This window comes from Lipophrys pholis, assembly GCF_963383615.2.
Source record: "Lipophrys pholis genome assembly, chromosome: 12".
Lineage (NCBI taxonomy): Eukaryota > Metazoa > Chordata > Actinopteri > Blenniiformes > Blenniidae > Lipophrys > Lipophrys pholis.
The window spans coordinates 21,351,208-21,379,113 of record NC_137641.1 but is presented as its reverse complement, the minus strand read 5'-3'; the positions used below and the strand labels follow the sequence as shown (position 1 = coordinate 21,379,113).

Genomic DNA, 27,906 nt, shown 5'->3' with positions numbered 1-27,906 from the left:
ACTATAATCACATTCCACAAGTTCAGAAAGCTACAAGAGCAGCTTCACTCTCAACTGCACTAACTTGGCATCTGTCTCTTCTTCATCCTGTGGGTGAATAAAAGAGAAATGGGAATAGAATGAGGCGAAGACAAGGAGCAAGGAAAACTAGTCGAAAAAACGAAGAACCTTTGAGAGAACGTGCTCGAAGAAAACCTCAGAAACCACAAACGGAATGCATGCGGGTAATTGCACAACACACGTGCTGCAGCTAATGCACTTCATCTGTAGTAGCTGAAGGAGCAGAGTTTGAGAGCGAGATATGTACGAGAAGGATGAGAAAGCGAGGAGAACGAAAGATATAATTCTACATGAAGTTTCAGGTACATTGGGTTGTATGTCATTAAATCTCCACAGAAAGGACATTTACATTTTTTGTCATCAGTTTGAAACTGTCCATTATCAAAATAGTGCAACACTTACAAAAAAATTGTAAAATGTGAACCTCTTATTCTTAAAGTTCTCTCTTGATGTATTTATGAGAAATTAAGTGTGATATATCCTAAGTAGACTATTAATTCTCTGATTAAATAAATTGGGTAAATGGAGGGTTTCACTGATGTGTTTAGTGACTAAAGAGTCCAATAAGCTACATTCATGACTTAATGTTCATGAAAACAGAGCTGTGGCTAATTTTTTCAGGTGACGGAACAAAAAAAAAAAAAAAGAAGAAGAATGAATGGCACAGCACTTAAACGTAGCTCAGCCTACTGTAGCCCAACCACAGAGCTTAGCGCTCGTGGATGAAGCCCAGTCCACACAATCACTGCTCTGTCCCTGGTCTCCAGAAGCAGAGAGCTGTCAGGATATGGGCCAACAGGCCAGCGGTGCTCATTGGCCAGAGTGTGTGTTCAGCCACAGTCGGTAAGAGATCTTTGGGAAGTGGCATCGAGAAGTGTGCCGTCGACACTTGATTACCTTTCCAGCAGATGTGGAAATTTTAACCAAGACTGCATTTTTCCTACAGTGGTTTGCACTCTTGTCGAATAGTGAGAATGCCCCTGGTGCCCAAGTTGGGCATGAGGGCTTTTCTGTGCATAGTTTGCATGTTCTCCCTGTGTGTGCAAGTGGGTTTCCTCCCACAGTCCAAACACATGTGTCATCTGTCTCTGTCATGGACTGGCTGGCTGCTCCAAGGCAGATATAGCGGTATTAGAAGATGGATGGATTTTTCTTACTGAAGGCAGCTGCTATATTTCACTAAAAAAACCTTTCTACTTTTGCAAAGTAAAAGACGGGGGTCATCCAGTTCACTGATCAGACACTCGTAACTGATATTCAGACATCAACAATGTGTGATTTGCATATCTGTAAAAAAAAAAAAAAAAAAAAAGCTTCATATAAGAAAAAGTTAGAATGCTTTGGGGGTTTGTTTACCGATACCTACCCATTGATATGCTCTGTCAGCCCCTGGCTCTCCAAAAGACCTCGCCTCTGTCCCAAAACCACCTCACAAGCATTGACATTGGAGTACAAGTTGATAGGTGTGTTATAGACGGAGGGCTGCGGGACACTAGGATGGGAGGGGGGAGCGGTCACTCTGGCTGGAGAGGAGGAGTTAGATGAGGAGGAAGAGGCAGACGGGGAGGTGAAGGCAGAGCGACCGGGGCTGGGTTTGAAACCCGAAGTGGCTGGTGAGGAGTCTGAGGCAGCCAGGCTGGACCTGAGTGGAAACGGAGGCTGCGGTGGTTGAGAGGGAGCAGCCGGTGTGAAAGCAGATGATTCAGAGGGAATTGAAGCTACTCTGGATGAAGCCGAGACCCCGCCGCCGTCACCCCCGAACGGCCGAGCTGTCTTGTTGTACGCAGGGTTGGGCTCAGTTATCGGCTTGGTGTATGTGTTGCCTGGAGCAGCGTGAGTGATTGGGACGGGCTTAATGATTTCCTGAGGTTCATCCTGAATGAGGGTGAAGACAAACACCATGCAAGAGCAGTTCCACAACAAATTAAAAAAAAAAAAAAGCATGCATTTAAATCAGCATTACCAGCACACTGCGGCACGGATGAAACAGCTAAACCTGTGCCACACATTCTGAAAAGGTGCTACAAAGTGCAATCCAAAGTGTTCTCAGGTCATTGAAACATGCAAAGCTGATCTGAGACCCGACGTCACCCCAGAAGAGCACTTTTAAATACAACTGTAATATAAAAAAATAAAAACAACTCATGGAGCTCAGATCAGCTTATGCTAATTTAAAGCTCTCGAAAGAATATTTCACTCCATACCTTTTGTACTCCATCATTGGGGGGTCTGTGAAGACAGAAACAGATCACAGAGTCACAAATCAAATTCATTTATATCATCCATACAATATACTGCTGGATAGGATTTAACTGCTTTGGAGCTCAAACTGTGGATCAAGTAAGACACAGGATAGCATTTCCTGGGTTTGTTTTATTTTTCACCACCTATAAGATTTTATAAGCCATATATTTTGGAATAGGTTTGGCACAAATCACACATAACTTGTAATGGAGGTGCCAGAACATGCGGAATCAGCAGTCTATGCAAACGCACTCCAGCCGTGTGTCCACGTGCAGCCTGGTGTTGAAGCGTGGCATATGTCTGATTTACACTCATGACTGAAACAGCTGCCACAGTTCTTCTCTTTTGGGACACACGGGTGGTCTGTCCATCTCCGTCTGTTCTGGAACGTGACAAACGTCTAATTAAACCTCGGTCCTATTATTGGGTTGTTTTCTGAAGCAATGTTGCATTTCAAACTTTTGTGTTGTTCACACGTCACGTTGTCGTGTATGAGGCATTGTGACCCGACGCGATTCCTCTCCCTCGTTTTTCCCTTGTATCTGATCTCTATTTATCAAGAATGTTATAACAGAGGACTGATCCTGGCTTGTGTGCACTCTCATCCTGTATTCCTGGTGGTGGCAGCACCAGGCCTGCTTCTGTTGTATTGATGTCTGTTATTTTATATTATGATGGGTCTAGTAGTCGTGCTTTGTTCCTGTCTGTTTGTTTTCCATGTTTGGTTAAAGGTAGAGGGGCAGCATCATGTTGGCTTGTTGGGGTGGTTTCAATTATTTTATTTATTTATCCAAGTCCAGGGTTCGCAAGGTGGAGTGAGAATGTCATGGGTTGAAATACGGGACAAGGCTTTCTGTGTGGCGTGTGTGTGCGTTTTCTGCCGGTTACTTGCGCAGTCCAAAAACATGCATGTGAGGTTAGTTGTTGACCCTAAATTGCCCCTCGCTGTGAATGTGAGTGTGTGTGTGGTTGTCTCTGTGTTTGCCCTGTGATAGACTGGTGACCTCTCCAGGGCGTATCCTGCCCTCACCCACAGTTGGCTGCAATCGGCTCCAGCGCCCTCCAACCCTGAACAGGATCACGGTATACAAAATAGAAGGATGGATAGATTCAGCACTTTTTATTGTTATGACGCATTGCCTGCCTTTTGGATTGAACCTCGATTGCTTATCAAATGGGATGTTTCCCTTGGTGACTCCTCACTCAGTGGTTTTGACTTCCTATCAACTGCAATGAGCTTTCTCTGCGTTACAAGATTATATATTAACATGTACATTCACTTCATATTTCATAGTGTCATATGAGTTTTTATTCAACTAACCACAAAAAGCATCTTTGGTAGAATATTTCTTTGTTATAACAATGCTTTAGGAAATACAACTTAAATGCATGTCCTCTATATATGATCCGATTTTAGAATAATTTGTGGAGTAAGAACTTGAATATGCGGGCTACACCCATGAAAAAGTTGCTAAATCTTCTCTCCCAAGTGCAAACAGCTTTTCTTTGTTAACGTCTCGCTTGGTGTTCTTATGTGGATTGAACGATTGATGTCTGAAGAAACAAGACATATTAGAAACACTTCTAAGAGCTAATCACAGTATGCAATCACCTCAAAACAGTTTTTTTGTGAATAATTAAAGCTCAAAGGCTTACAGATGATGCCTGAATCATCATTAACAATGATTTAGGTATTTAGTCTGAACTTCCAGACAGTGTATTCCCCATTTCCCATTACAACAAAACAAAAAACAAAATCTAAATAAAAAAGAAGACAATGAGTCAGCAAAGCTTGTTCCGGACCAGGAGCTCTGGTATGTCCCCTGGCTCCCTTCCTTTCTCTGCCCGATACCATATTAGGAAAACAGTCAACAATCGCATGTATTTCCTTTCTGACTAAGCTCAGACACAATAACTGAGCATGAAACCAGGTTATTAGAAAGCCCTACCCTTCAGCTTGACATCATCTGTGCCCGTACATACATTTACATTTTTCCACATTCGAGTTAACATGCATCACCTCTACTTTCCAATGTGGTATTCGAAGGTTTTGCCTGCTCATACAGAAACCACACTGTGCTAAGGGGAAAAAAAAAAGTGAAGTTCATTACAAACAGAGCCCAGTTTATAGTCGAGTTTATGTGTCTGCCATCACTGTCCCACAGAAACTCGGCTGGGTGGATTCACTCTCGGTCTGTCTTTTCCCAGAGCAAACTGAACAAACACATGCTGGGGTGGTCCAGTGAACATCTGCTCCACTAAGCACCACTGGTGTCCTGCTCCCCACCTAGCAGGAACAACTTTTGTTCTGCTATGACACAGAAATAAAACACCAAGTAAGATTATGGGTCTGCATGCAAGTACTTGATTTGTAGTGCCCAAGTGAGCTGTACATGCCGTTTCATGTCAGTTTATCTGGATATTGCTGTAGTACCACCTGACGCACCACTCTTAAAAAAGGGTGTTAACCTAACTATTCATCTACTTTTTATTGCAATCACTTAGATGTTCTCTCGATGGAAACTTGCATGCTGTTTTAATAGTTTTATCTGGCAACAATGATCACATCCAAGGCCAAAAGTTATCATACGTTATATTTCACTACATTTGAGAACGGCAATAGTGGTGACATAATAGATTGCACTCTCTTCTCACAGGAAAGAGACTACGGTTAAATCTCTGACCTTTCTTTGTGGAGTTTGGCTGGTTTTTTTTCCCTGTTGGTACATGAGGCTTTTTTTTCCCATGCTCTCTGCTGTCCATAGATGTGCGTGTTAATTTACAACTTTAAATTTCCAATGGGTGTGGAATTGTCTTTCTCTTTAGTTTTGACTTTGATGGACTTGTGAATTTTCTCCAAACTTAAGGTCACTGCAGCCCTAAATTTGTTAAAATGGGTGCAGAAGTACAAAATAATTCTTAATGAGGAACGATCGTCAAAGATATATAAAAGTCTTTATTATTGCATAATCATTCATGTTATGCTTTGTTCCTAAATCAAATATATTTGCATTGCATTGCAATTGCTACGTCACACAATCTTGTGTGTGTTTTGGCTGTTGGTAAATGAACAAAGAAAAGACGTAAGCTATGCATGCATCAAGTGCAAAGCTGATTAATAGAGGAAGACCTGCAAAAACACTATTTCCAAAGTTTTTTGGAGTACGTTTCTGCGAATTTTCATGAGGCCACAACAGCAGGTCTCTCTCATACCACCGTTTATATTTCAGACTGGAATATAAATAGAGTGTGGAATATAAAGTAGTTTATTGAAGTTCTGTTGCTGTGTGTGTCCACGGATGAAAACACAGACAGCATTTATCAGAGAAAGTTGTAAAATATTCCTCATCTTTTTAGAACATAAATTCCTGTAAGACTCAAGTTTATTAATGCTCCATGTTGTCAGAGAATTTTTATTTATTTATTTATTTTTTTTAAAAAGGGACACACATTTAGATTTACATAAACATCAGACCAGCCCGTAAGCACAACACCTTTTTGGAGGTTGTCGAGTGTGGTTTTCATCAACACCCATTTCTGCGTGCCCACATTGTGTCACACATACAGCTCCAGAATAAGGGAATGAGGACAAATAAGCCTGAGGGCAGAGCGGAGTGACGCACTTCCACCCTGCCCGTGTCTCTTTGAGAGCCAAGAGAAACAGTCTGGCATATGGCGTTTGACTGAGTGATGGAGAGGTTAACAGACACAGCTTTCTCAGCTCAGACACAAGTCTTAACAGCTTCAAGGTTCACGTGCCAATTTTTCCTTTTCAGCTTACAAAGAAGAAAATGTGTTGAAAAAGTGTTGAATCTGTGTCATTAAAGTGTCTGCTTACATATTTCCTGATCACACTTTGATTAATTCTCATTGTACCGAAACGGACAGTGGATAGGGGGCAGACAGACGTCGCATGACACATGAGAAGATTCGGCTGAAAACAGTTCACGAATGTGTTGAGCGTCACGCACAGGTTGCACTATTTCAAAGCTGGAGCTGAGCTCTCGTGCTCAAGTTGTGTGATCAATGCTGAAACTCTGTGGGAAACCTGGCAAATGCAATCTGTTTTCACAGATTGAACTCCGCATGAAAATTTAAACAAAAACATGGAAAAGAAGGAAAAACTAAAGGGAAAGACCTCGAAATGCAAAATAAAAACTCCCACAGTGATTTGTGGAATTAGTGGGTGTGGGAAATAAAAGCTTTTCTATATGTTTAATACTGTTTTTTTTTGATGCAGCCAACCTATCCGGTCAATGGCAAAACACAGAGCATGACTCTGGCACAACGCCTCCCCCTGCCTCTCCTCGCTCTCTCTCTGTCACATTTGACCAATCATAAGCATCTCTGGAGAAGAAACAGTGAGAAGAAGTGGAGCTCATGAGGCCATTTTTTTGGAAACATGGACAGGGACAGACAGAATATCCACGGTTAAAGTGTGTAACTACACTGCCTTTTGCTGTCAGTTGATTTAGTGAATAAACAGCAGTTATTACCCGATCTACGCGTGCGTGCGTGCGTGCGTGCGTGCGTGCGTGCGTGCGTGCGTGCGTGCGTGCGTGCGTGCGTCATGGCCAAAGGTGCACTTCGCCATATCAGGTGATATCATGTCACATGCGTTACATTGATGGAGGGCATTCAGACCATTCATTTCGATGTGCCTCTCTCTAAATAGTACAGCTCTCATAGTGAGAGTGACAAGTCATGAGTCATGTGTTCGTTTTGGCAGACAAACAGCAGAATGATAAGCTGACGAAAGATCAGAGACAAAATACACGTCGAAAACAGATTAGCATTTGTTCAACAACTTGACTTGCATGAAGACAAGATGAAGTGAGAGAAAGCAAAGGAAAAACAGGAGTTTCCCCTTGTGGAGTAATCACTGTAACCGCTATAGAGAAAACTACTAATACTAATGGATCATTTGAAATCAGCTTCAAGCAAGCATTAAGCCCCATCCTTTCTTACTTTCCTTCCGACCGCCGCACCACATCTGGCTGAGGCAGCCAGACATCAATGGGGGCTCCTTGGATTGTCCTCTACTTCACCGTTACAACCATCGCATAAGGCTTATTGGGTCTAGTGGTTATAAAGTCATTGTCTACAGATCGACTCCAGAACAGCCCTGCAGCTGATTAGCACTGAGCATATAAAAAAATACATATTTTGGATGTAAAGCAGCTCTAACACTGTTGATGTTGGGGACAGTACAGCCAGCAATTTTAGCAAATATAGTCGGTAAAAAAGACATTATGGAATCAAAAAGAGCACAGTGAATGTATCTAAAGTTAGGTCTGCATGCAATTTCTCGCTATACATTATTAAACAATTGATAATGTCAGCAGCAGTTCTTTACATGAGATATATATATCAGCAGTTACACACTCAGCCCATTCTAAGAGTTCTTCCCCATCCTCTACCCACAGAAACAGCATGTGCTCCATTGGACAAAAATTCATAAACACACACTCAAGTGGAAAATGCACAAACTCTGAAGCACACTTGTGCTGCGGGAGCTGACATGAATCCATGTGTAAAAAAATAAATAGAAATCTGCCAGGATCATAGAGCGAGCCGTGTTCATCTGCATTATCTCTGAGGTTTTGGAACCAGGTGCACCCAGCCACAACTTCTAAGGAGTGGTGTTGCATTGCACTGCCTTGCATATTTCGCTGACAATAAATAAACATCAATTATCGTACTTTCCTACGGCTGCTTCCCACAGACGCCTGGTGGCTGTTCACTTCTCACCAACAGAGTTTTCATATTGGAGAGAAAACCATCTATAGAATTCACAAATAGCTATAAAAATGAACCAATCAAAGGGAAGAAATCTTAGAATTGGTAAAAATTGCTTTATCAATTTAAGGGAGTCAGTGCTGCCGTCTGTAGAGATGCAAAGCCTTGCTGGATACACCAAAACATAGCCAGACTAAACAAGATTACTTTTAATCTTCCTGTCTCCTAACAAGCACAAGGCCACACCACCAAGTACTTCTTCCTCTGGTAACGACATTCTGTTGACTCGCAAACAAACAGCGTTCAAATATCTCTTCCTGAAACTGCAATGTTTGAAAAGAAAAACTGTTTTCTCCCTCTGACACGAACCACTCACAAACTCATCTGGTCATCTGTTATGATTTACTGGAGAGTGGAACGGGAGGATAAGGAGGGTACTTCCAAAGTCCATTTCCTCTCTCATGAAAACATGTTTGCTCTCACCTAGCTACAGGAATGTGACTGATATCTATTGGCCTGAGTGCATTTATAGCTGGACAGTATACAAAGAGTGCATGACATGCAAGAGGGATGTGGATTCTTTCAAGGCACAATATAAAATCAAATTAAATTTCTGTGAGAGCACGTAGTAAAGATTTCGAAACTATTTCCCAGGGCATGCCAAGTAAAGTACACCTGTATGGGAAGTATTCTGGTATCTTTCTTCCACAAATAGCTCCTCTAGCTGTAGGTAAAGTTAGATATACCCAGGGTGCAAGGGGTGCTTTTTGTTGGGGGGGGTGGGGAGTATGGTATATTAATTGTTGCTCTTATTAACTGTTAAATTGAAACAGACTTATTTTATTACTGAAAAATGTATGTAATATATTCAGTGATGTAACACAAACAAAGTAATACACAAGACCATTACAATCTTACATGTGCAGTGGTTGCTGAGCAATAGCTTCTAACTCACACCGCTCAACAAAAAAGCCATTCATGTTCTTATAAATGAGCTGTTGACAACAATATGTGAAAACGTATGAAAACCCACTTTTTAAATGTGAGAGTGGTGACAACTGTGCTTTACCAAAATGTATTTCATTCAAAATAATAAACTTTACTTATTGGATGCGTTTTGCCCAGTTTGTTGATGAAGAAGCTTCTCTCACTAAAAGGGTGGTAAACCGTCATCTCTGCCTTCCATCGGCGAATCGCAACCCGTATATGTAGTACATGAGCCTGTTAACCAATGTACGTTTAACTGTGGGAAAGTAGAAAATATCAGAATTCTTAAGAGTGGCACTCATGCGCAAGGACAGTTTTCTTCAACTGTCTGTGAAAGGACCTGCTTGGAGAATGACAAAGTGACATAATGGGACATGTTTGTAGTCACATTCATCATCTTCTCGCACTCTTGTGATTTTATTGGGACCCAGACAGTCTTATCAGCGATCAGAACCACAAGTCACAGCGGAGGTCATGGATGACGAAAGCAGCGCTTAGCAGAAGGAATTCCTTCAGGTTTGTACTTGTTTGACATTGTGTGTTTTATGTCCCCTTGGGAATAAGCTGATTTAAATTCTTTTTTTTTTTTTTTTTAATAAAACAATAAACTAGCGTCCATACAAAAAACATCTCTCCAACGAGTCAGATAACACAAAAATACCCACATTATAAATACTATGTTTATAATACTCACAAAATAGGATATATGATACAAATGTTCCAAAACAAAACACACCACAGTGATGGAATATTTGCAAACAAAAGAGGTTTTGCTGTGTGACGGGCCATTTTATTTGTAGTTTACATGTACTGCCAGGCTCGAATGTTTGATGTTTCATTGTGCATCAATTACCCCAACACTAGATTACATACAGCTGTGGGACGGGGCTATTTTCAGACCGTTTTCCCACGATTAAAGCACAGAGGCTCCTCTCTCCTTTGATGTGGTGATAGAATGACAGGACATGCAAACCAGGCTTTGAGTTTTTCTGTCAACATGTTTTATAGCTCTGGAAGAGTGCGTGCTTTGGTTCCATTTGTTTGTGTCTGACACTCGAGCTACCCCTCTTTACACTCGGCCGCAGAGAACGTCCTGTATCTGGCTGAAGTGGTGATCGCGAATGTGACTACGTTCAACGAGGGAGTTCAGTCACACTTGAATCTAAGATCTCAATAAAAATTTAATAAATCGTCTAGTTGATGATACAAATATGTACCTCTTAAATATTTTGGGGGGGAAAACTAAAAATATACACATCAGATGAAACAGTGGTGACATTAATAGCGGTATTAGACATTAACTTATAGGTACAGTTTCAATTTAATATATAATATAACATTATATCTAAATTGCTAATGATGATGTATTTATGGTCAAATACAATGTTGAAGAGTAACAGATTTCCAATTCTCATACAATTACTGAAATAAAATTTAGTTATCGAGTTTTTTTTCTAAACAATATTAAACACACTTTTTAAAAACAGTAAGTACTGCTGATAGTACGGTTGACAAATGCATTGACAAAATGATATTGTCATTACGCCACAAAATCAACACAATAACTGATGTGACTGAGCAAGAAACCTGATCAATCTCAATCAAGTCTACTGAACTTGTTTTCAAACCCGAAAGTACCTCCGTAGCATCTGGTGTTGAGGAGACACTGATGTTTTAGATTAGCACAACAGGAGTCCATTAGTTCCAAATCTGTACAAGCCAATTTAATTTGGCACAAATAAAACAAACACAGTAATCAAGTGTCCTGTAGCGCCTTTAAATTCTTTAGTCCGCCAGGTGATCTATTCGGCAAAAGGGGGCGCAGAGAAGGGTATCCTTTCATTGTTTCCCATTCCTTATTATGCGTGCGTGTGTGTGTGTGTGTGTGTGTGTGTGTGTGTGTGTGTGTGTGTGTGTGTGTGTGTGTGTGTGTGTGTGTGTGTGTGTGTGTGTGTGTGTGTGTGTGTGTGTGTGTGTGTGTGTGTGTGTGTGTGTGTGTGTTTGTACTTGTTACCTCTGCAGAGTGAGACTGAGATTGCCCGTGCAGGCTTTAATCTTGTTCTGGGCCTCCAGGTGATTCATGCTGTCTGTGGAAACGCCGTTAATAGACAAAATAATGTCTCCAACATTCATCTTGGCTTTGGCTGCCTTGCCACCATCGGTCAGCTGCAACGATACAGAACACAAAAAGGGAAAAGATGATCTTGCGCATAGTTGCACTCAAAGAAGACACAGGTTTTTGAACTTGCCCTGGAATGCTCAAAGCATCAAAACAAATCAGATTTTTCATGGTTTTGCTTGTTTGTATTATGACCTTAGAGCTTCAAAAAATGTGCTGCATGCATGCTGTGTTGATTTTTTTTGTAAATCACCAAGCACTGTGATCTCTTTTCCGCTTCCTGTCCGACATAACCTTCGTCAGATAAGATAGGCCTCTTATTCTCCGCTCAGTGTTAATGCCACAGCATCAATGGGACAAGAGTAAGGCCACTATTACAATAATATAAAAAAACTAATTTGAAAACATGAGCGCATGGATGACTCACACAGCCAAATTGCAAATGACCACAAATCAAAACCGCATGGGTTGGAAGTCTGAATGTCAGCCATGAGGGGGAAAAAAAAAAATGCTCCCGACTGGTCTGTTAAGGTCATTCAGTAATTTGTCCCGAGGCCACTTCTGATTGCTCTTCGCCTTTTGGTTACACCGTTATTATTGAGTTGAAAGGTGCTGGTGCACAGATTATTTGCTCTGAACAAGAGTTTCCTACAGTGTTTTAAATATTTGGTTCAACTCCGGGCCTGACCCAGCCTGACAGAGCAGTGTTTGTTTTCAACAGGTATTTATGCATTTGTTTTTTTTCAAACTGCCCTGTACATGGCAGGATGATGACTGATTATGTTTTATATTTTCCAGAGCAAGCAAGTGAGTAAAAAAAGCATGAACTTCATATTGGGGGCTGCCTTCAGTACGTCACATGTCATTAAACATGGTGAAGAAAAAGTCAACAACAGCGGCCAAACCTGGAGCAGAATGCAGATTCAATGCTTCATTGATAGTTTGTCCTGAAATCTCATAAGTGTGCAAAAGCTCATTAAAATAGTGACATACATAAAATTGGCTCATAGAAAAGAACAAAAACAACGTAACTATGGTGCTGCTCATGTTGTCACGGAACCAAGACACTCCCCATGTCGTCATGGAAACGTGACACTCCCCATGTTGACGTCTATCGTGTTTGGTTGTCATGGGAACATGAAGCTTTACCAGTAAATGCTGTAAAGCAGTATAGATGATGATCTGTACCCATAATTAAACCCTGTAATGTAAACCCTAACCCTAACTATCAGATGTATATTTCAGATCATTCTATATTTGTGTATTGATTTCACATTCAACTTAGTCAAATTCATATTTTATCTCAATATTTTAAATATTTTGAATTGTTTTATCTGTTTTTAACATTAGTTTGAACTTTTTAAAAACAGATCTTGTTTTTTTTCTTAACTTTATTTTTATATATTTTTAATCCGCTCCTCTAGATCCCATTTATATTATTGACTTTTATCTTACCTTTTAAATGACTTGTTTTTTTTGTATTCTTAGTCTCCTTTGTTCACGTGGAGGATTTGGAATAGTACCAACCAGAAACTGCTATACAAATGAAGTTAGATTAAAAACTTCATTGATTGATGCTCACCAAGATTACGACTAAAAAGCTTGTCCAACTAATTCAGTTGACGCTTGTCAAGTTTGGTTGCTTTTTCATTTTTTTTTCTACCACATGGAGACTTTAACAGAGTGCAGCTGGCAGGAAAATAATAAAACCATGACGATGGGATGACTCTCCTACCAGGTGTGGTGACTGACCAGAGGCTGAGCGCAAAGCGGTGAACAACTCATCAATCACGCTGCATAATCTTAACATACGCTATGAATGTGGAGCCACACTGACTGCGATCGTGTAGGTATATGATATTAGGCGATCACTCAACTGGGGGAAAAGAACAAAACCCACAAAGTTGCAGCAGCGCTGAATGAAGGGGGGGGATGATGTTCAGAGGGTGAGGAGTGATTTCACTTTGCATTCACTTCACAACATTTAGTTTATTTTCACTCATGCATACTTGAGTGAAGCCCTGATTTACATGGATCAACACAAAACAAGATGTTTCCTCTTCCCACTGCTGAAGAATGCATTCAGATTAGCTAACTCTTAAGGAAGCCAATTGAACGCAAAGAATGTCCCATTGTGCGAACCCTCATAATAACAAAATGGGGGGGGGTGTGAGGGAGCGAGGAAGTACCAGCGGTGGTGAAAGCTGACACTTCTTTTTTTCAGAATCTGGTCTTTCTTTTTGTCATTTTACAGCGAGGTCAGTGGCAGGAAGTGTAGAAAATATAGCTGAAGCTGATGCTCGCATACCAATGTCTAGGAAACCTATAGTCCAGTCACATGCTCGAGTGCAACTCACAAAAGGCAGGGTGCTCACGACACGGGCGTGAGCACAAGTTTCAACTGACTCATTTGCTCAATCGATGTACTACACAGAGACACCTGCCACCTTTTACTGAGTCGGCCCTGTCTCATTTACTTTCAGTAAAGCAACTACTCACTGCTAATCAGTGCAATAAAGAGGGTGTAAGCACTCTCCAACTATTACCAGACCAAACCATACAGCTACACGAGTCAAAAGCAGAACGCAGCTAATGAAAGGCTGTCGAGTATGCACGTCCCTGGGACTTGCCCCTTTGTATCTCAGCCGCCTTCTTTATACATGCTTTTGTATAGTTGTCTGAGGCGAGAGAGGAAGAGAGAGATTTGAAGTACAGATTTGAAGTTCTCTCCTTGTAGGGGTGTGATAAAAGATAAAGACTATGTAGCTCTATATATGGCACTCCCTCAAACATTTACAACAAAAGACATTAAGAGCGGAGAGGAACTAACGTTACCTCAAAAATATGCATTTTCATATGTGCGGTTTAATGCTTTACTCTGCGGTGAACAGAGGGAACTTTATGAATCCCCACTTCTTTCGCCCAAGCACCGCCTTTCTCGTGTGGATACAAAACAAATAGATGTTACAGTAAGAATTCCTGGCATGCACAGTCTATAAATATAAATCAAGAGAGGTCTGAGACACTCGTGACGGAGAACAGATAAGCACAGAAACTTTGGCTGTGCTACTCCAGCTCTCTCAGGAGAGCAGGATGTTCCAACAGCATGTTTTACTTAATCCCATTAGAACACGTCATATTATGCAATCAGCGTGATCAAAATTTTGCGCTATTTTGAAGGTCAAAAAGTGTCTCAAAAGAGCATTTTACACTTTGAGTTTGTGTACATTTTACCAGGAGGAGAAAGAAGCTGTTTGGATGAATGAGGGATCTTTCCAACTGTGTTTACATGAATGAGATTTCTTCAACATAATGGTGTGGCTGCTGTGGTTCTCTCCACAGTGGTGGTTTTAACTGCTGTGGAGTCACTGATAATGAGCGGCTGTCCAAAACTAGTACAAAGCATGTAATGTGTCCTCTGCTCAAAGCCTGAATGCATTACATTTTGGCGGCATTTTAAAATCATGTATGATTGGAGATTATGACATAACGTACAAAAGGACAATCTTGGTGTGTGTGTATAAAGAAAAGCAAGTTGAGCCAAACTTTTCAAAGAGAAGAAGTGGAACAGAAGCCTAGAGAACGTAGCAGGCCATTACTTCCATATGTTTACAATTCATCTTTTCTACAGCCTTAGCCAAATACAGGCATTGAGGCAGAAGAAGAAAAAAATCCATTATTCAAAAGGTTGTTTAGATTTCAATGTTTAGTCAATAAACTATTTATTCTTAATAAGGAAACACATCCACCAAGAAAAATAAAGGACGCTCAAAGATTTATTAGTGGTGAAAACAACATGGAGGGTCTGTTTAAAAAGAAAACAGATCTGTTAAACTGTTGATGTGAACAGATTTATGACACCGTCTGTTCATGAGGTGGACAGCTTCAAAATACTTCGCTGAAGAGGCCAATTCTTTTTTAAACCAATAATTTATTGCTGAACTTCAGAAGACGTGCTTTATAAACAAAAAAAGCTCACTTGAATCAATAACTGATCTATAAATGGGATACTTTTACAGCCAACTCAAAATGTTTAGGGTCATACTTCACAAATAAGAGGTCAGCAATCGTTACATAGCTGCACAGCGTGTGACTTCCTGCATTTACCAAAATTATGGAGTAAGGAAGAGGGCTGTGGTCATTTCATATTAGAGAATTCATGTTACAGGAAACACGTTGCGTTGAGAGATGGAAGGTATGTGAGATGCATTTCATGTCTGTGTAGGATAGTGTTAGGCACAGGGCCTTATATGGAAAAGGCTTAAGCCTAACGTTATGTCATCACACTCACACACAAGGCTAAAGGAGGCTGGTCCACTCTTAACATGTAATTATGAAGTTGCTAGACTATGAACCTGCATAGAGGTTGGCAACGCTACTTTGAGGGCCCAATAAATTCTGCCTGAAAATATGATTCACAACTTCAAAATGCCTCGTCAGTTTCCAAGTCACACAGTAGCCACATGATTCTCAATCTGTAAAGCTCATCAAATAAAGAAAAAGTTGACTCTACATTATCTCTTTAACGAGAACGAAACATTTGACGATGCAGCCATCCTGCCGTGTGGGAACAAGGTGAAGCCATTAAGGGAAGTTTTTGCTCTAAATTTGAAGTCTTTCTACTTTTAGACTTGCACATCTGCAGTACCTTGCACAAACTATTCAGACTGGGAGGAGGTAGAAGGACGAGAAGTAGACTTTAATGGGTGTAGCAGTTGGGTGGGGACCAAATGGTAAGCGCTCTTTTCTTCCAAGCCAAACATCCCAATTAAGGGTACTCGAACGGAGGTAGACAAACGGTTGTCATGGTTTGACCCCAGTCGCTTACATCAATCCGGCTGCCAGAAAAACACGAGATGCCAGGCAGACCTACAAGGAGCGCATAGTTAAATCGCCATGACAACGCAAACAAAACACACAAAGCGGTACCAACCCTTTGCTGAATACTGAATGCTCTATAGTCAGGTCAGAAACGAACCCGGCTGACTAATGCTGCCGAGCAAGATGATATGAAAAGGCTCTAAGACGAGTTTGAGTCAAGCGACCAGTGACTGCTTTCTACCCCTGCAACTTTTATGCATGGTTTGTATTAAACATTTCTGGATTCCCATTCACTTCCTGCCTAATTGGCAAAATATTTATGCATAAGACCTTCAACAGAGAGTGCTCACCACTGATAGTGGCAGTTGTAACTGTGGGGTACCATTGAAACAGTTATTATGAATAGAGATCATGTGCAGCGGTCCAACACCACAGAGAGACTTGCATTGAAGTTACAGTGTATTTTACCACTTCAGCAGTCTCAACGTGCTTTCACCAACTCACACATAAATGGTAACTGCTGCCAAGCAATGTGCTCGGACAACATTGGGAGATGGTTGGGCCTCCTGGTTTAACCCAAGAACACTTTGGCACATGGACAGGTCAAGAAGGAGGGATCGAACCACCAGCATTGGGTTTGTTAGATGCTCTAACAACTGCACACAACCTAATTTAAAACAACACATGTAAACTTGGATTTTTACAAAAAAAAAAAAAAGAAGAAGTCTAAGTGAAGGAAACAGTGGAATTTTCAAAGTGTTAGAGATCTAAATAGTAATTCTTTGTAGTTCTGCCATACAGCAGTAAGGACACTGGAAGCAGATGCCCCTGAGACAGACACAAAGAAGATCACACTGGGATCAAACACATACTGAACATAGCAGATTCTACTAAATCCATATGTACCTTGACTCCTGCACAGATTCATAGACTATTTAAATAGTATCTGTAAAGTATCTGGCATGCAGCATGACTGGTTCCTATTACATTTTAATTTCCGTGTAAAAACAGGATAGGGAGATTTTAATACGAGACGTGTAAAAAGAAAGAGTCAAACTGTTTGGCAGCCGTGCAACACTACGACATGCTATCTGCTTCAAAGGTGTGATGGTTGGGCATTTCTTTTTATTGTAAATAATATAAAGTTTGAATTCAAACGTTTAGTAGATGTTTTCCTTGAAACTGAAATTGCACATGCAAAAAGTTTTATTGATAGGTATTTATAGCATTTTTTGTGGGCGAGTCCAGTATACAAACCGTAAAATAAAAACCACAAATTAGGCCTTTAAGGTTCTGGATTTAATCAGAATGGCTGGTGAGTGAAGTGACGGACAAATTCAGTCACATCAAAGAGTACAAAAAAAACAAAACAATTAAATTCACACCACATGAAACAATATTTCCAGTTTCTCACTTCAACTAAATAAGCCTCATAAATGTTCCGCAACTAGTTCATCTAATTTTTTGTTCATTTCATCATTTGAAAACTTGAACGAAGTCTCATTGGTAACGTTGATACGTTCTCAAAATTGTCAAAATAGGGAGAACATACAAACTCCACATAGAAAGGCAGCCAAATAGGCTCAATCCAGGGATATTTTCACTGCATCGGCAGGAACGATAACCACCAGACGACTGTGAGGTCTGCCAAGACACACAGCAGGATGAAATGACCTGTAGAAAGTGGTTTTACTACATCAAAAATGGTAATAGTCCTTGAAAAACAGGACCTCTGAAGGTAAAATCCCAACAGCATAATACAGAGCTAAATTTAGCTCGTCTTTTTGACCATGCTCTCTCTCTCTTGACCACTAAAACAACAAATACAACGAACACCAAGGACAAGGAGGAAATGAGGGGAGAGTGAGGAGATAAAAATGCTTGTGAAAGATTTTACTACGCTGACCCTCAGCTGACTAATCAGAAATGGGTAAATACAAATATGTAAAAGAAATATCAACGCTAATGCCTTTTTAACTGTTTAAACACAAAGAAATCCATGTAGCGTCATTCTGTTATTGAGTGGCCACATTTCATACACTAGCTATCTGTCACACAAAATCTATACAAGAAATTAAATTATATGGGGATATAATTTAGAGCAGAAGCTTAAAAAGTCTCAGATTTAAAGGACGAACATGTTAATATTGAATCCTTTTTGGGGGTTTTATTTTCATTTAGCAGCCTGCTACAAAACGCCTCAATGGAAAACTAAGAACCACAGACAGAATGGAAATAGTTTAAGGGGATATAATTACATATCATAGCGTGACACCCTGCACAATACAGATGAGTTATGGTTCATGCTCCACATTACATGGGGTCTTATCACAACACTCAAAGCCGCAAAATCCAAAACAAGGAATCAGGTTTTTAGACTGTGAATGGTCAAATATTCTGTGCATAATCCCTGAATCTGTTACATATGGAAAGCATATGTAAACTCATTACATCATTATTCCATGACGGGTCCATCCATCCAGGCAAAAATAAATGTAAGCAATAATGTGCTATCTGCAGATGTCTTTTCTTTGTGGCAAAGATGGTCTATTTAACTTTGTGGGCATCCAGTGAACCTTGAAATAGGCCCGAGGTCAACACAATTTTTTTCTCAGTCAAATAATGAAGGAACTGGAGTAATGGGCAAACTGTTGGCAGATGTTCCCACAGACGCACCATCGACTAACTAAACCTTTCCTTTGTAACTCAGATTTCTTATATGTAGTGCTGATTGAGTTGATTATATAATCAAATCCAATAAAATGTTTCCATGCAATAATATATACGTAGACTTTAAACTCCATTAAGAGTCAGTGAGAACTCGTGCAACATGTCTGACCATTTGTGACCTTAAGATTCCTTCTAACTAAGATAAATACACAAAAGGGTTGGACTTATTCCTGGCGCCTGGACAATAACAAGAAATTGGAGCCATGCACTGGTCATGTGCTGGGACAAAAATATGTCGCAGTAATGACACAAACCAATAATGAGATGGAACAGAAAGCTCAGCAGCACTAAGGCATGCCCTGTGCCGCAAACCGACACAGGACTGCCGGTGGACACAGGAGGGATTCAACACTTTTACAGCCCATAGCGAAGCTGGCCGCCAACATAACCCACAGAAACAGACTTGTTAAAAGACGACCGCAACACATGCACTTGAGAGTTTCCCAGACTAACATTTTCAAGCCATCTTTCATGGCTCACCTATCTTCTTTTGTTTTATGCTGTTGAAAATTACAGTATGGTACGGCTTTACACGTGTCACATTCATACACCTCTGGATGAACGCTGCATATAACGAACGCTGCTGATAAAGGATTTTATTGAAGTTTCATTTCTCAAGAAGATAAGTGGGCGAGTGTTATCTAACAGTAAAGCAGCATATCAGTGTCATAATGAATATCAACTTAACATATGAGCAGTACATAAAGCAAAGTTATAAAACTGTTGGAGTGTTTTGCAAGCCTACGTTCAGTATATGTTCTTGTGTTTGTATTGCAGAATAGCTCAAAAAAACACAACAAACAAAAAAAACAAAAGTGCACGGTACCATGGTGCTCGGGTTACGCGTGTTGAGGTTTCATTCATGTGGTGCTTTGAAAATACCGTGACAGCAGTTCTACTGACAACATAATGTCCTGCATGCCGCTATTATCATAGTAGCCAAAGATAAAAATAGTCTGGTGAGCCATGCTGGCCTTTTGTTACTCTTACAGTCACTATGTCCTAACACAGATGGACATATTTTCACATGCAAAAAGCAATTTCTCACCACACGTCAGTAGAGATTCTGTAAGTGATGCCTCCAACAACAAACCGAGTGACTGACCTTGGTCACGACTTTGTGATAACCGTTTCAAAACAGGATGTAGAAGGAACTGAATGACACTGCTCCTTCTGCACAACCCATTGTTGTAGCCAGAGCACAGAGAATACTGCTGGAAAACCAGCTCTTGTTTTATTATCCTGTTTAAAGAAATTGGACCCATCTATGTGGGAAGAGGAAGGCATCTTTCTCATTTTTGCAAGAAACTTGTGGCCGGTTTTATAACCAGGCTTTTCATAAAGCACTGCAAGGCTCATGAGAACCTGATCAGTCCCTGTTTGAAAAGCTGTCACAGTCTGAATTTTCAGTCATCTGGGCATTAAGGGAAGGTTCACATTTTTACAAAAGTACAAGAGGAAAATTCAGAACACATGGCCATGATCTAAAACTCTAAAATGACGATAAAGCCATTAATTATTATCGGCATTATCTTGTAAACACATACTGAGCAGGCCATTAGAGAGATTCAAGTAAGGTTTTCAAATTGACAGATTGTGTGTTGTGGTCAAAATAAAGTTACGTAACAATATTTTGACAGGCTCGACGGGCGGGTAGGGAAAGGCCAAAGGGTGCTTGGAGACAAGACCACGAATTGTTGGAGGTGTCTAAATCCGGCTGTTAAGTGTCATGCAGGTCACAATCAGCACATGTGCTTTCATCACAGGCCAAGCGAATGGCATAATGAGCGTGAGCAGCATTCCTCTGAGGTGACAGTCGTGAGGTGAAGGGCACACGTCTGGTATGTGTGTGGGTTTTCACTCACCCGTGAGATGGTGAGGGGCATACAGAAGTCCTTTCCCCCTTGCAGCCTGAAGCCCCAGGGGGCAGGGCCAGCCAGGGAGACGCTGTAGTTGCTGCTCATAGTGTAATAATGCACCTGGAAACACAAAAATCTTTATTTTACATGCCGTCCTACACATATCCATTTTAAATCGGGAGAAACATCAAGGCTGAAAGAAACATAGTTGTGATGCACATCGTCTGCTGGTCATTTCAAGCATAGTTTCTGATTTGCTACGAGTTAAAACCGATAACATTGGAAATAATTCTAGAATGTCCATAACATTATGTTCAGCATAAAATCTCTTATTAGCAATATGGACCTCCAGTGTGAACCTGTCATCTCAATGTTGTTTTATTAGATTAACTGACAAATGTCCTTTTAAAAGCTGACGTACAGGACGTGCTGGTCTATTTTTGACAAAAAGAAACACTTGTGAGCCTATACAATTGGGCCTATTAATCAAAGAGAGAGCATCTTAGTTCAAATCAGGGAGTCAAAGCCCCACATCCAGCTCTGCCATGTGATTCTCTGTGTTTTCACCAAGCTTGCTCCATTAGAAAAAAAACAAGGGTTGCTTCTTTCACTATTTAGGATTTGAGATAACATGCCAGACACCACCCAGTCATTCATCTGTAATTGAGTGCCTGTTCTATATATTAGGGACAGGAACTAGTCCACAAAGTAGTTAAATCTTTCACTAGAGCCTGTGTATGCTCACTGTGATGGACTGCCAACCTGTCCTGGGTGTACACGACATTCAGCCCGATTTGGCTCCGTTCCAGCACCTTGCAAACCTCAAGTTGGATAAAGTGGGTATAGAAGATGTGTGGATAACAAGGCTCAAAGCACAAAGAGTCCAGAAATGACCACCGGCAACATTGCATTCCTACATCTACTTTCACTTTTGTGGGTCTACAAACCAGACAGACAATAATAATACTTCACTAACGCTTGTGGGAAAAATGATAAGCATGTTTAAAAAAAATAAAATAAAAAAATAGGCAGTGCAAAGCAGAAAAGTTCTCAAAAGACCATTTTCTGCTATCAATTTTCCCAGTAGGACATGGTCCACTGCCCAGCTCATTCCTGGGGTTTAGAGCTGGTAATTAAGATATGTGATATCAAACGTTAGGCACGCATTCACACAAAAAAAGTTTGGTGCTGCTGGTCTGGCAGGGCGATTGAAGAAAGAAAAGACACACCCTGATAGCCAGAGACTTGATAGAGGTCAGCCTCAGTTCTCTTCAGTAATTTCTCTCAACAGCTCACGGAAACGCCACTTCCATGGTTTTATTCACGGACATCCTGATTATGCGCATATGTGTGGAAATTAAATGAATGGCGAGCAAAGAGACACTCAGCACGGATTATTTGGTGCAGGGAAATATTTCATGCGCTATTGAGTTTCAATGGTTAAAGCCCCGTTTGTCATGCATTCCATTTCCACTAAAAGTCTGTAGTCTGAAACTACAAGCCATTTAGTCGAGGTCAGACTGATGTTAAGTGCGGCGACACGCTACTTGTAGGAACATTTGGAATTTATGAGAAAGATAATTGAATAAATCAGTACAACATATTTGAAAGTTATACTTCACTGTGAGTGGGATAGAGAGTGCTGTATGTACAGTAGTTCTGTCTGTGTCGATCAGCCCATATGAACCACCTGAATTAACTACACGTCATGTGGAAACATATCCAACACAAAGAGTGAATGTTGACATGAAAATATTGCATCAAAGGCTCAGCCACGAGCATCAAATGTCAAGACAGAACGTTTCAACGACTTGAAGGGAAAATGCCGGCGTAAATCTTGGATTGACTTTGAAGAGATTGATTTGTTGTTTTCAGCATTTACTGTAGAGATTTAATCTGATCGTGTCCGCGATCAGTGAAATAAGGTAATTTAGTCACTATCTTGTCTGGTCTCAGCCTCTGACTGGAAATCATTCACAAATATAACTTATCTCGTTATGTCATAGTTCAATGTCTCTTTTGAGCTGGGAACTGTTTAACACACTCTCCTAATGAGTGTTTTCGGAAAAATAAAGCCTTGTCATTTTACAGGCTGTAAGTCATGCTGCCATCCGAAAATCCCTGAGGGACGGAGCAGCACCTGCTGCAGCCGGTCACCTGGTTGGTTCCCGACGCACAGCGCCGTCCTCACGCCTGGAGGAGAGGGAGCTCTTTAAAGAAAGGTTGTGGAGAGGAGGTTTCAAATCATGTATGAAAGTGAGAGTGAAGAACTGGGAACAGTAGCTTCTTTCAGGATTTAGGTCAGATATATCAAAAAAAACAACCTGGTAATGTGGATTTGATGGCCTGAATAAGCTTCAGCTGTCCTCCATGACTGACATACATTGATAGAAATGTAGAAATTGATGTTTCTGGCTGTGTTTGTTTCAGTTAAAAGGCAAACTGGTAGGCAGTTTAAGTCTTCACAGCTGCTCCAGAGATATCAGGAGCAGAAAAAAGTGTGTAACTACCCCAACTTGGCTCATGTACTGTGTGCACTGGCTCATCCATAGACTTGCCAGAGGAAGTGCATAGGCAGAGCGAAAAAGGGGCGGCGGCTAATGTAGAATTTCATCTGAAGTTATGGGGAAAATAAATGCAACAACAACTGAAGCACTAAATCAAGTCCTGTGTCGAGCGTCCAGACTGCCAAGTCAGTAAGCTAAGGGGCTTCGCCTCAAAGTGAGCTGGGGCTTGAGCCATCGCCATGCATCTATAAGAGGTTGTAATAGTCCCTAAGCTTTTTCCCACTTGTTAGCCTTTCCTGCTTTGGCCTTGAGATGATGGTCAGGACACACAGGGGAGATCTTTATCTTTCTCTCCACATTCTTTTACTGTATTCAGCAAACATAACACCAGACTGAGTTTTTGACACAAGTCTGACTTTTAACACTTCAATAGCAGCTCAAATTTAACCTTGTATATAAAATGGTTGATCTTAGTGAGCTATGAATCTGAAGGAATTTCCATTTTGCCGGTCTGTGACTAAACTCAACTTACGGTTACAAACTAATTTGAAACTCCAGAATATGTTGGTCTGAATTAAAAAGGCGACCGACTGAAGACAGCGGTGCATCTTTTGAAGGTGACCTCAGACTGAGTTGACCCCGAAGGACAACCCTTCCCTTCTTAATCATAAAAACTGCTTTGTTATTTTTAAGAATGTGTAATAAGCAGTGCTCTCAATCAATATGAATGAAGCAGTCTTTTTACGTCGTTAAAATGGAGCAAAAGACCCAGACCTGCTTTAAAGGCACAGGACGTGAAAGCCAGTGATGTTCTGACCTCAACTCGGTTGCAAAGGAAGGCGCTTTAAATCATGTTGACACGGTTTCATTTCACTTGAGGTTAGACATGTGAGCTGCCAGTGCACACAAACACCAGAGTTTCAAAAGTGCCACAGGCCTCGACAAACATACATAACTGGATCTTGGAGTCAAATAAGAAACAGTACATATTCCCACCGTTTAAATACTGTCCCTGAGGAATAAGGGGCATTGAATGGCTCAGTTGTACAGCATACTCTGTCAGTATCAGCTTTCACAGTCAACTGGGACAAAAGCACTTGTAGGTGAAAAGCGGATTTCAAAACTTTGGATCACACTGACTCAGGTCTAGCAGGACTAGCAGATCAGTCACTTTCCCTAATATGGTGAGAACAAACAGACACATCTCATGTCACTGCTTGTTTCCCAATCCCCAATGATATCATGCATAGACAAGAGCAGACACACCTCTTAGTGTTCTCACAGAGAGAAACAACTCACTTACAGTCCGTGTAAAAAAAACACTTAGATAAATGTTTCGTAGAGAAATACTCGGAGCACAACACTGGTGTTCAGCATTGATCTTTTCTTTCACATTTCTATCAAAATGTGACTTTGGTCAGGTAAATATTTTTGCAATTTCACATAGATAAGTTTGTACATTTAAATAATCAGGGAGAAATGTTTGGATTTACTTGAATGATCTAGATAGGAGCCACATCATCAGAAGCCGAAGGTAAAAACCACTCATTTTACTGTTATTGCAATCATACCCTCACAAAACAAAGCAAGTACAAACTGCATAACAATGTTGGAACATTCGAAAACGCCACCAGGCTGCCGCTGTTCACAATAACAAGGCAACTAACAACAGCAAACATCTGTCACACCTGTGAGGCTTATCATTTCTTGTTACATAAGAGCTTGGCTCAAAAAACGAAGTTCAGACAGGTGCATCAAACTTTATAGTTGCAGACAAATAATCAAAAAGGTTCCCTGGAAGAACTACCACCTTTAATAGCAGGAAGGAATCCAACACCATTAGATCACCTGCATGGATTATAGCCTAGGTGCTTATCACCACCCTGACCTCCACGCCCTTTCTAACACGTTTGTCACCGCAGTGACGTCAAGCCCGTTTGCCTCATCACAATAAAAACAAAATGCCTCTGGAGTTTTGGTGAGAGCAGCAAGCATGATATGCATTTCTAAAGTTTGAGACATCGTCCTCATCTCACAGTACGTCAAGCTGTCTGCTGATGTCATTGCGAGATTAGTTGACTCATGCGCTTGCCTTGACTTGTTTCCTGTTCACAAAACACATTTATTGTTCAATATTTTTTTCCCCCATTAACAGGTTAAATCTGAATACTGATAATATACTATGTCGTGTTACAGCAGGGGGAAAAAAACCCGTTTAAAAGTGATGCATATTGTTAAATACACTCATCTAACCTACTGTCAGTGGAACAACTTGTTCTGACTTGACTTTATGAGATTCATTTCCTCTTTTGATCTTTTCACACAACGTGCTAACATTTAAAATGTCAAACTTCTTTATAAGAACAAACATATGAGCATGTTGGATGACAATCCCTCACCATGTGGTTCTAGTCTGTGCACTGCCTGTTGACTCTGGATGAGGAACAGTAGAAATAAAGCTGAACTTCATCTGTCTGTGGGTGTGACACTAAACACATGTCCAACACTATTTGGACATTTTCACTGCAGCTTCTTGCAGCCTCGTGAAAGCTGACCACAACGTGTCAACAAATAACAGCAGATCGTTTATTCTTAATCAAGTAAGTTAAACTACCAACACTTTGTCGGGTGATTTCCGATTTGTTTCAAATGTGCAGCTTTGTAAAAAAAAAAGAGACAAGCGAGGGTGAAATAGGGAGTTGTACTTTCTCCCTCCATTCAGGTGTGGAGCAGCTCCAGGACTCACCTTGTGAACTGAAGCCGGGTTTGTGTTGACAGAGAGACAGAGAGAGAGAGAGAGAGAGAGAGAGAGAGAGAGAAGCGTGACTTTCCTCCGTCGGTTCTCAGGTTGGAAGAATGACTGTGAACTGAGCGGAACTCAGACTTCCGCATATAAGCCTGCCCATCGCCCCGCCGGGAGGAGGGCTCACGGCGGCCGTGTGAAGCCGCTCAGAGGGGGGGGGGGGGGGGGGGGGGGGGGGGGTGACCGCCTGCCCATCGCCCCGCCGGGAGGAGGGCTCACATCGGCCGCAGGAAGCCGCTCAGCGGGGGCCACACGGCGGCAGGCTCGGACCTGTCCCACCGGAGCACCGAGCTGCCACCGAGCGATGATTCATGACAGAGAAAATAGTCCCGGTGTGGTCTGACTTTTAATAAAAACACCAATTCATTCATCTTGACCATTGCTTATTCTGAAAAACACTTCATATTTCTTATTTATTTGTCCTTATAAGCCTTCAGAAGAAAATACATTCTTTCTACAAATATCTCACTCCAGCTATTTTAAAGTGACTTTTAGGCCATTGATCCAAGACAGACTAGTTTAGGAATAATGACGCATGTTGAGTCCCTTCTGAGATCCATCCATCCGTCTTTGTTACTCCTTTATCCAGCTCAAGGTCATCAATACCAGCTGACCTCTGGCCAAAAGCAGGATACACCCTGGATAGAAACTCACATTCCCACCAATGGTCATTCTAGGACAGTGATGTCAAACACATTTTAGTTCAGGGGCCACATACAGTCCAGTTTCATCTTGATTGGGCAAGATCTTTAAAATTGAGAGGAAAAAAATCTTTTCTTTGTTGTGGCAAAGAGTATACGTGATGAAAACGTCTATATTTTCACAAAACCAAACAATGATTTGAACCCATACTATACTTGCTATAAGACAAGATCCCTGACTACTGCTCCACCTCTGAGATACCTTGTCTGAATTTGTTTCTATAATTATAGGGATATCACTTTGTAATACAGTATAAGTCAATTGTCTACATATAAGATGCATACTGTACATTTAGAAAGAAACTTTGAGTGAACTTAAAGTACTTCAGGGCCAAATGTCTTCTTTATGAAAGTCAAAATATAGTCATCCCAGCTTGATTGAAGAAGGACGAAAAGAGAACTGAAAATTTGTACCCAATCACAGTTGCTGTAAGACCACTTGATTTGCACTCAATCACAGATAAAAATACAGTTGTTAACAGTTTAAAGGGGATTTTACAAGGGCAAGTGCATATTTAATCATTTCTAGCTTCAAATTTTCTATAATACATCCTACACACTTACAGTCCTGAATTATAATTCCAGATCTCGATCTGGTGTGTTCATTTCTCATGAGGAGTGCATAAAGATAAGTAAAGAAGATCCTTTTCTTTTTTGGGGGGGTGGGGGTGGGGGTAGGGTATAGTCTCTTGCCTTGCAAAGGGTCTAATTGTTTCACTTAAAGGGTTAAGTAGAGTAATTTAAGTGAAAGTACAGAGTGTACTCTTTTCAGAAAATACTCACACTTAGTATAACATCCCAAAGGATTGAGGAGTCCATTGAACTCAGAGTCCTGGTTAGAGGCACACTCTCAGATGATTTGAGCTTTGTGGAATGATGTGGTGTGCTGAAGTATTCACCCATAAATTGGAACATTGTTGTCATACAAGGGCGGAGATGGTCCACAACAATATTTGGCTGTGGTGTTAAAAATGAATTTCAGCTGCAACTAAAGGGCCAAAACCATGTCATATCACAATAAATGAGATAATGCAATATGTTTTTCAGTCATCAGTGGTAGAATTGTGTTGTGTCTGTACATGCTATATGCTTCAGTCTCCTGTTCTTAGCTGACAAGATGTAGTACACCAGGTCTCGCTCGCCGCATCACAGTTCATCATGTTGTGTGTTCAGAGATGTTTGGACACCTTCATTGCAAAAAGTGATGATCTCATTCACTGTGGCTCTTGTCCATATGCCTGATTGTGTTTGATTGTTTCCATGAAATAGGTTGATTGTTCTCATGTTAGACATAATTTGTGGTCTACAAAAAAAAAAAAAGATTTGTTGACCAACT

General features: G+C 40.9%; 1 protein-coding gene across 3 annotated transcripts in view; it reads right to left on the bottom strand.

Moving 5' to 3' along the window:
• pdlim5b (PDZ and LIM domain 5b) overlaps positions 1-25,979 on the bottom strand; it is a 35,239-nt gene extending 9,260 nt beyond the window's left edge. For 2 of the 3 annotated variants that reach the window (XM_080476872.1, XM_080476873.1), the window contains exons 1-5: positions 25,813-25,925; positions 20,566-20,679; positions 11,045-11,196; positions 2,265-2,289; positions 65-87 (exon numbers count right to left, since the gene is read on the bottom strand). In XM_080476872.1, the coding sequence (XP_080332998.1) occupies positions 65-87; positions 2,265-2,289; positions 11,045-11,196; positions 20,566-20,664 (299 nt within the window). In that variant the 5' untranslated portion in view covers positions 20,665-20,679; positions 25,813-25,925. Of the gene's footprint in view, positions 1-64; positions 88-1,426; positions 1,936-2,264; positions 2,290-11,044; positions 11,197-20,565; positions 20,680-25,812 lie in introns of all 3 variants that reach the window. The other variant, XM_080476871.1, reaches the window with a different exon arrangement.
• Between the last annotated feature and the right edge of the window lie 1,927 nt (positions 25,980-27,906).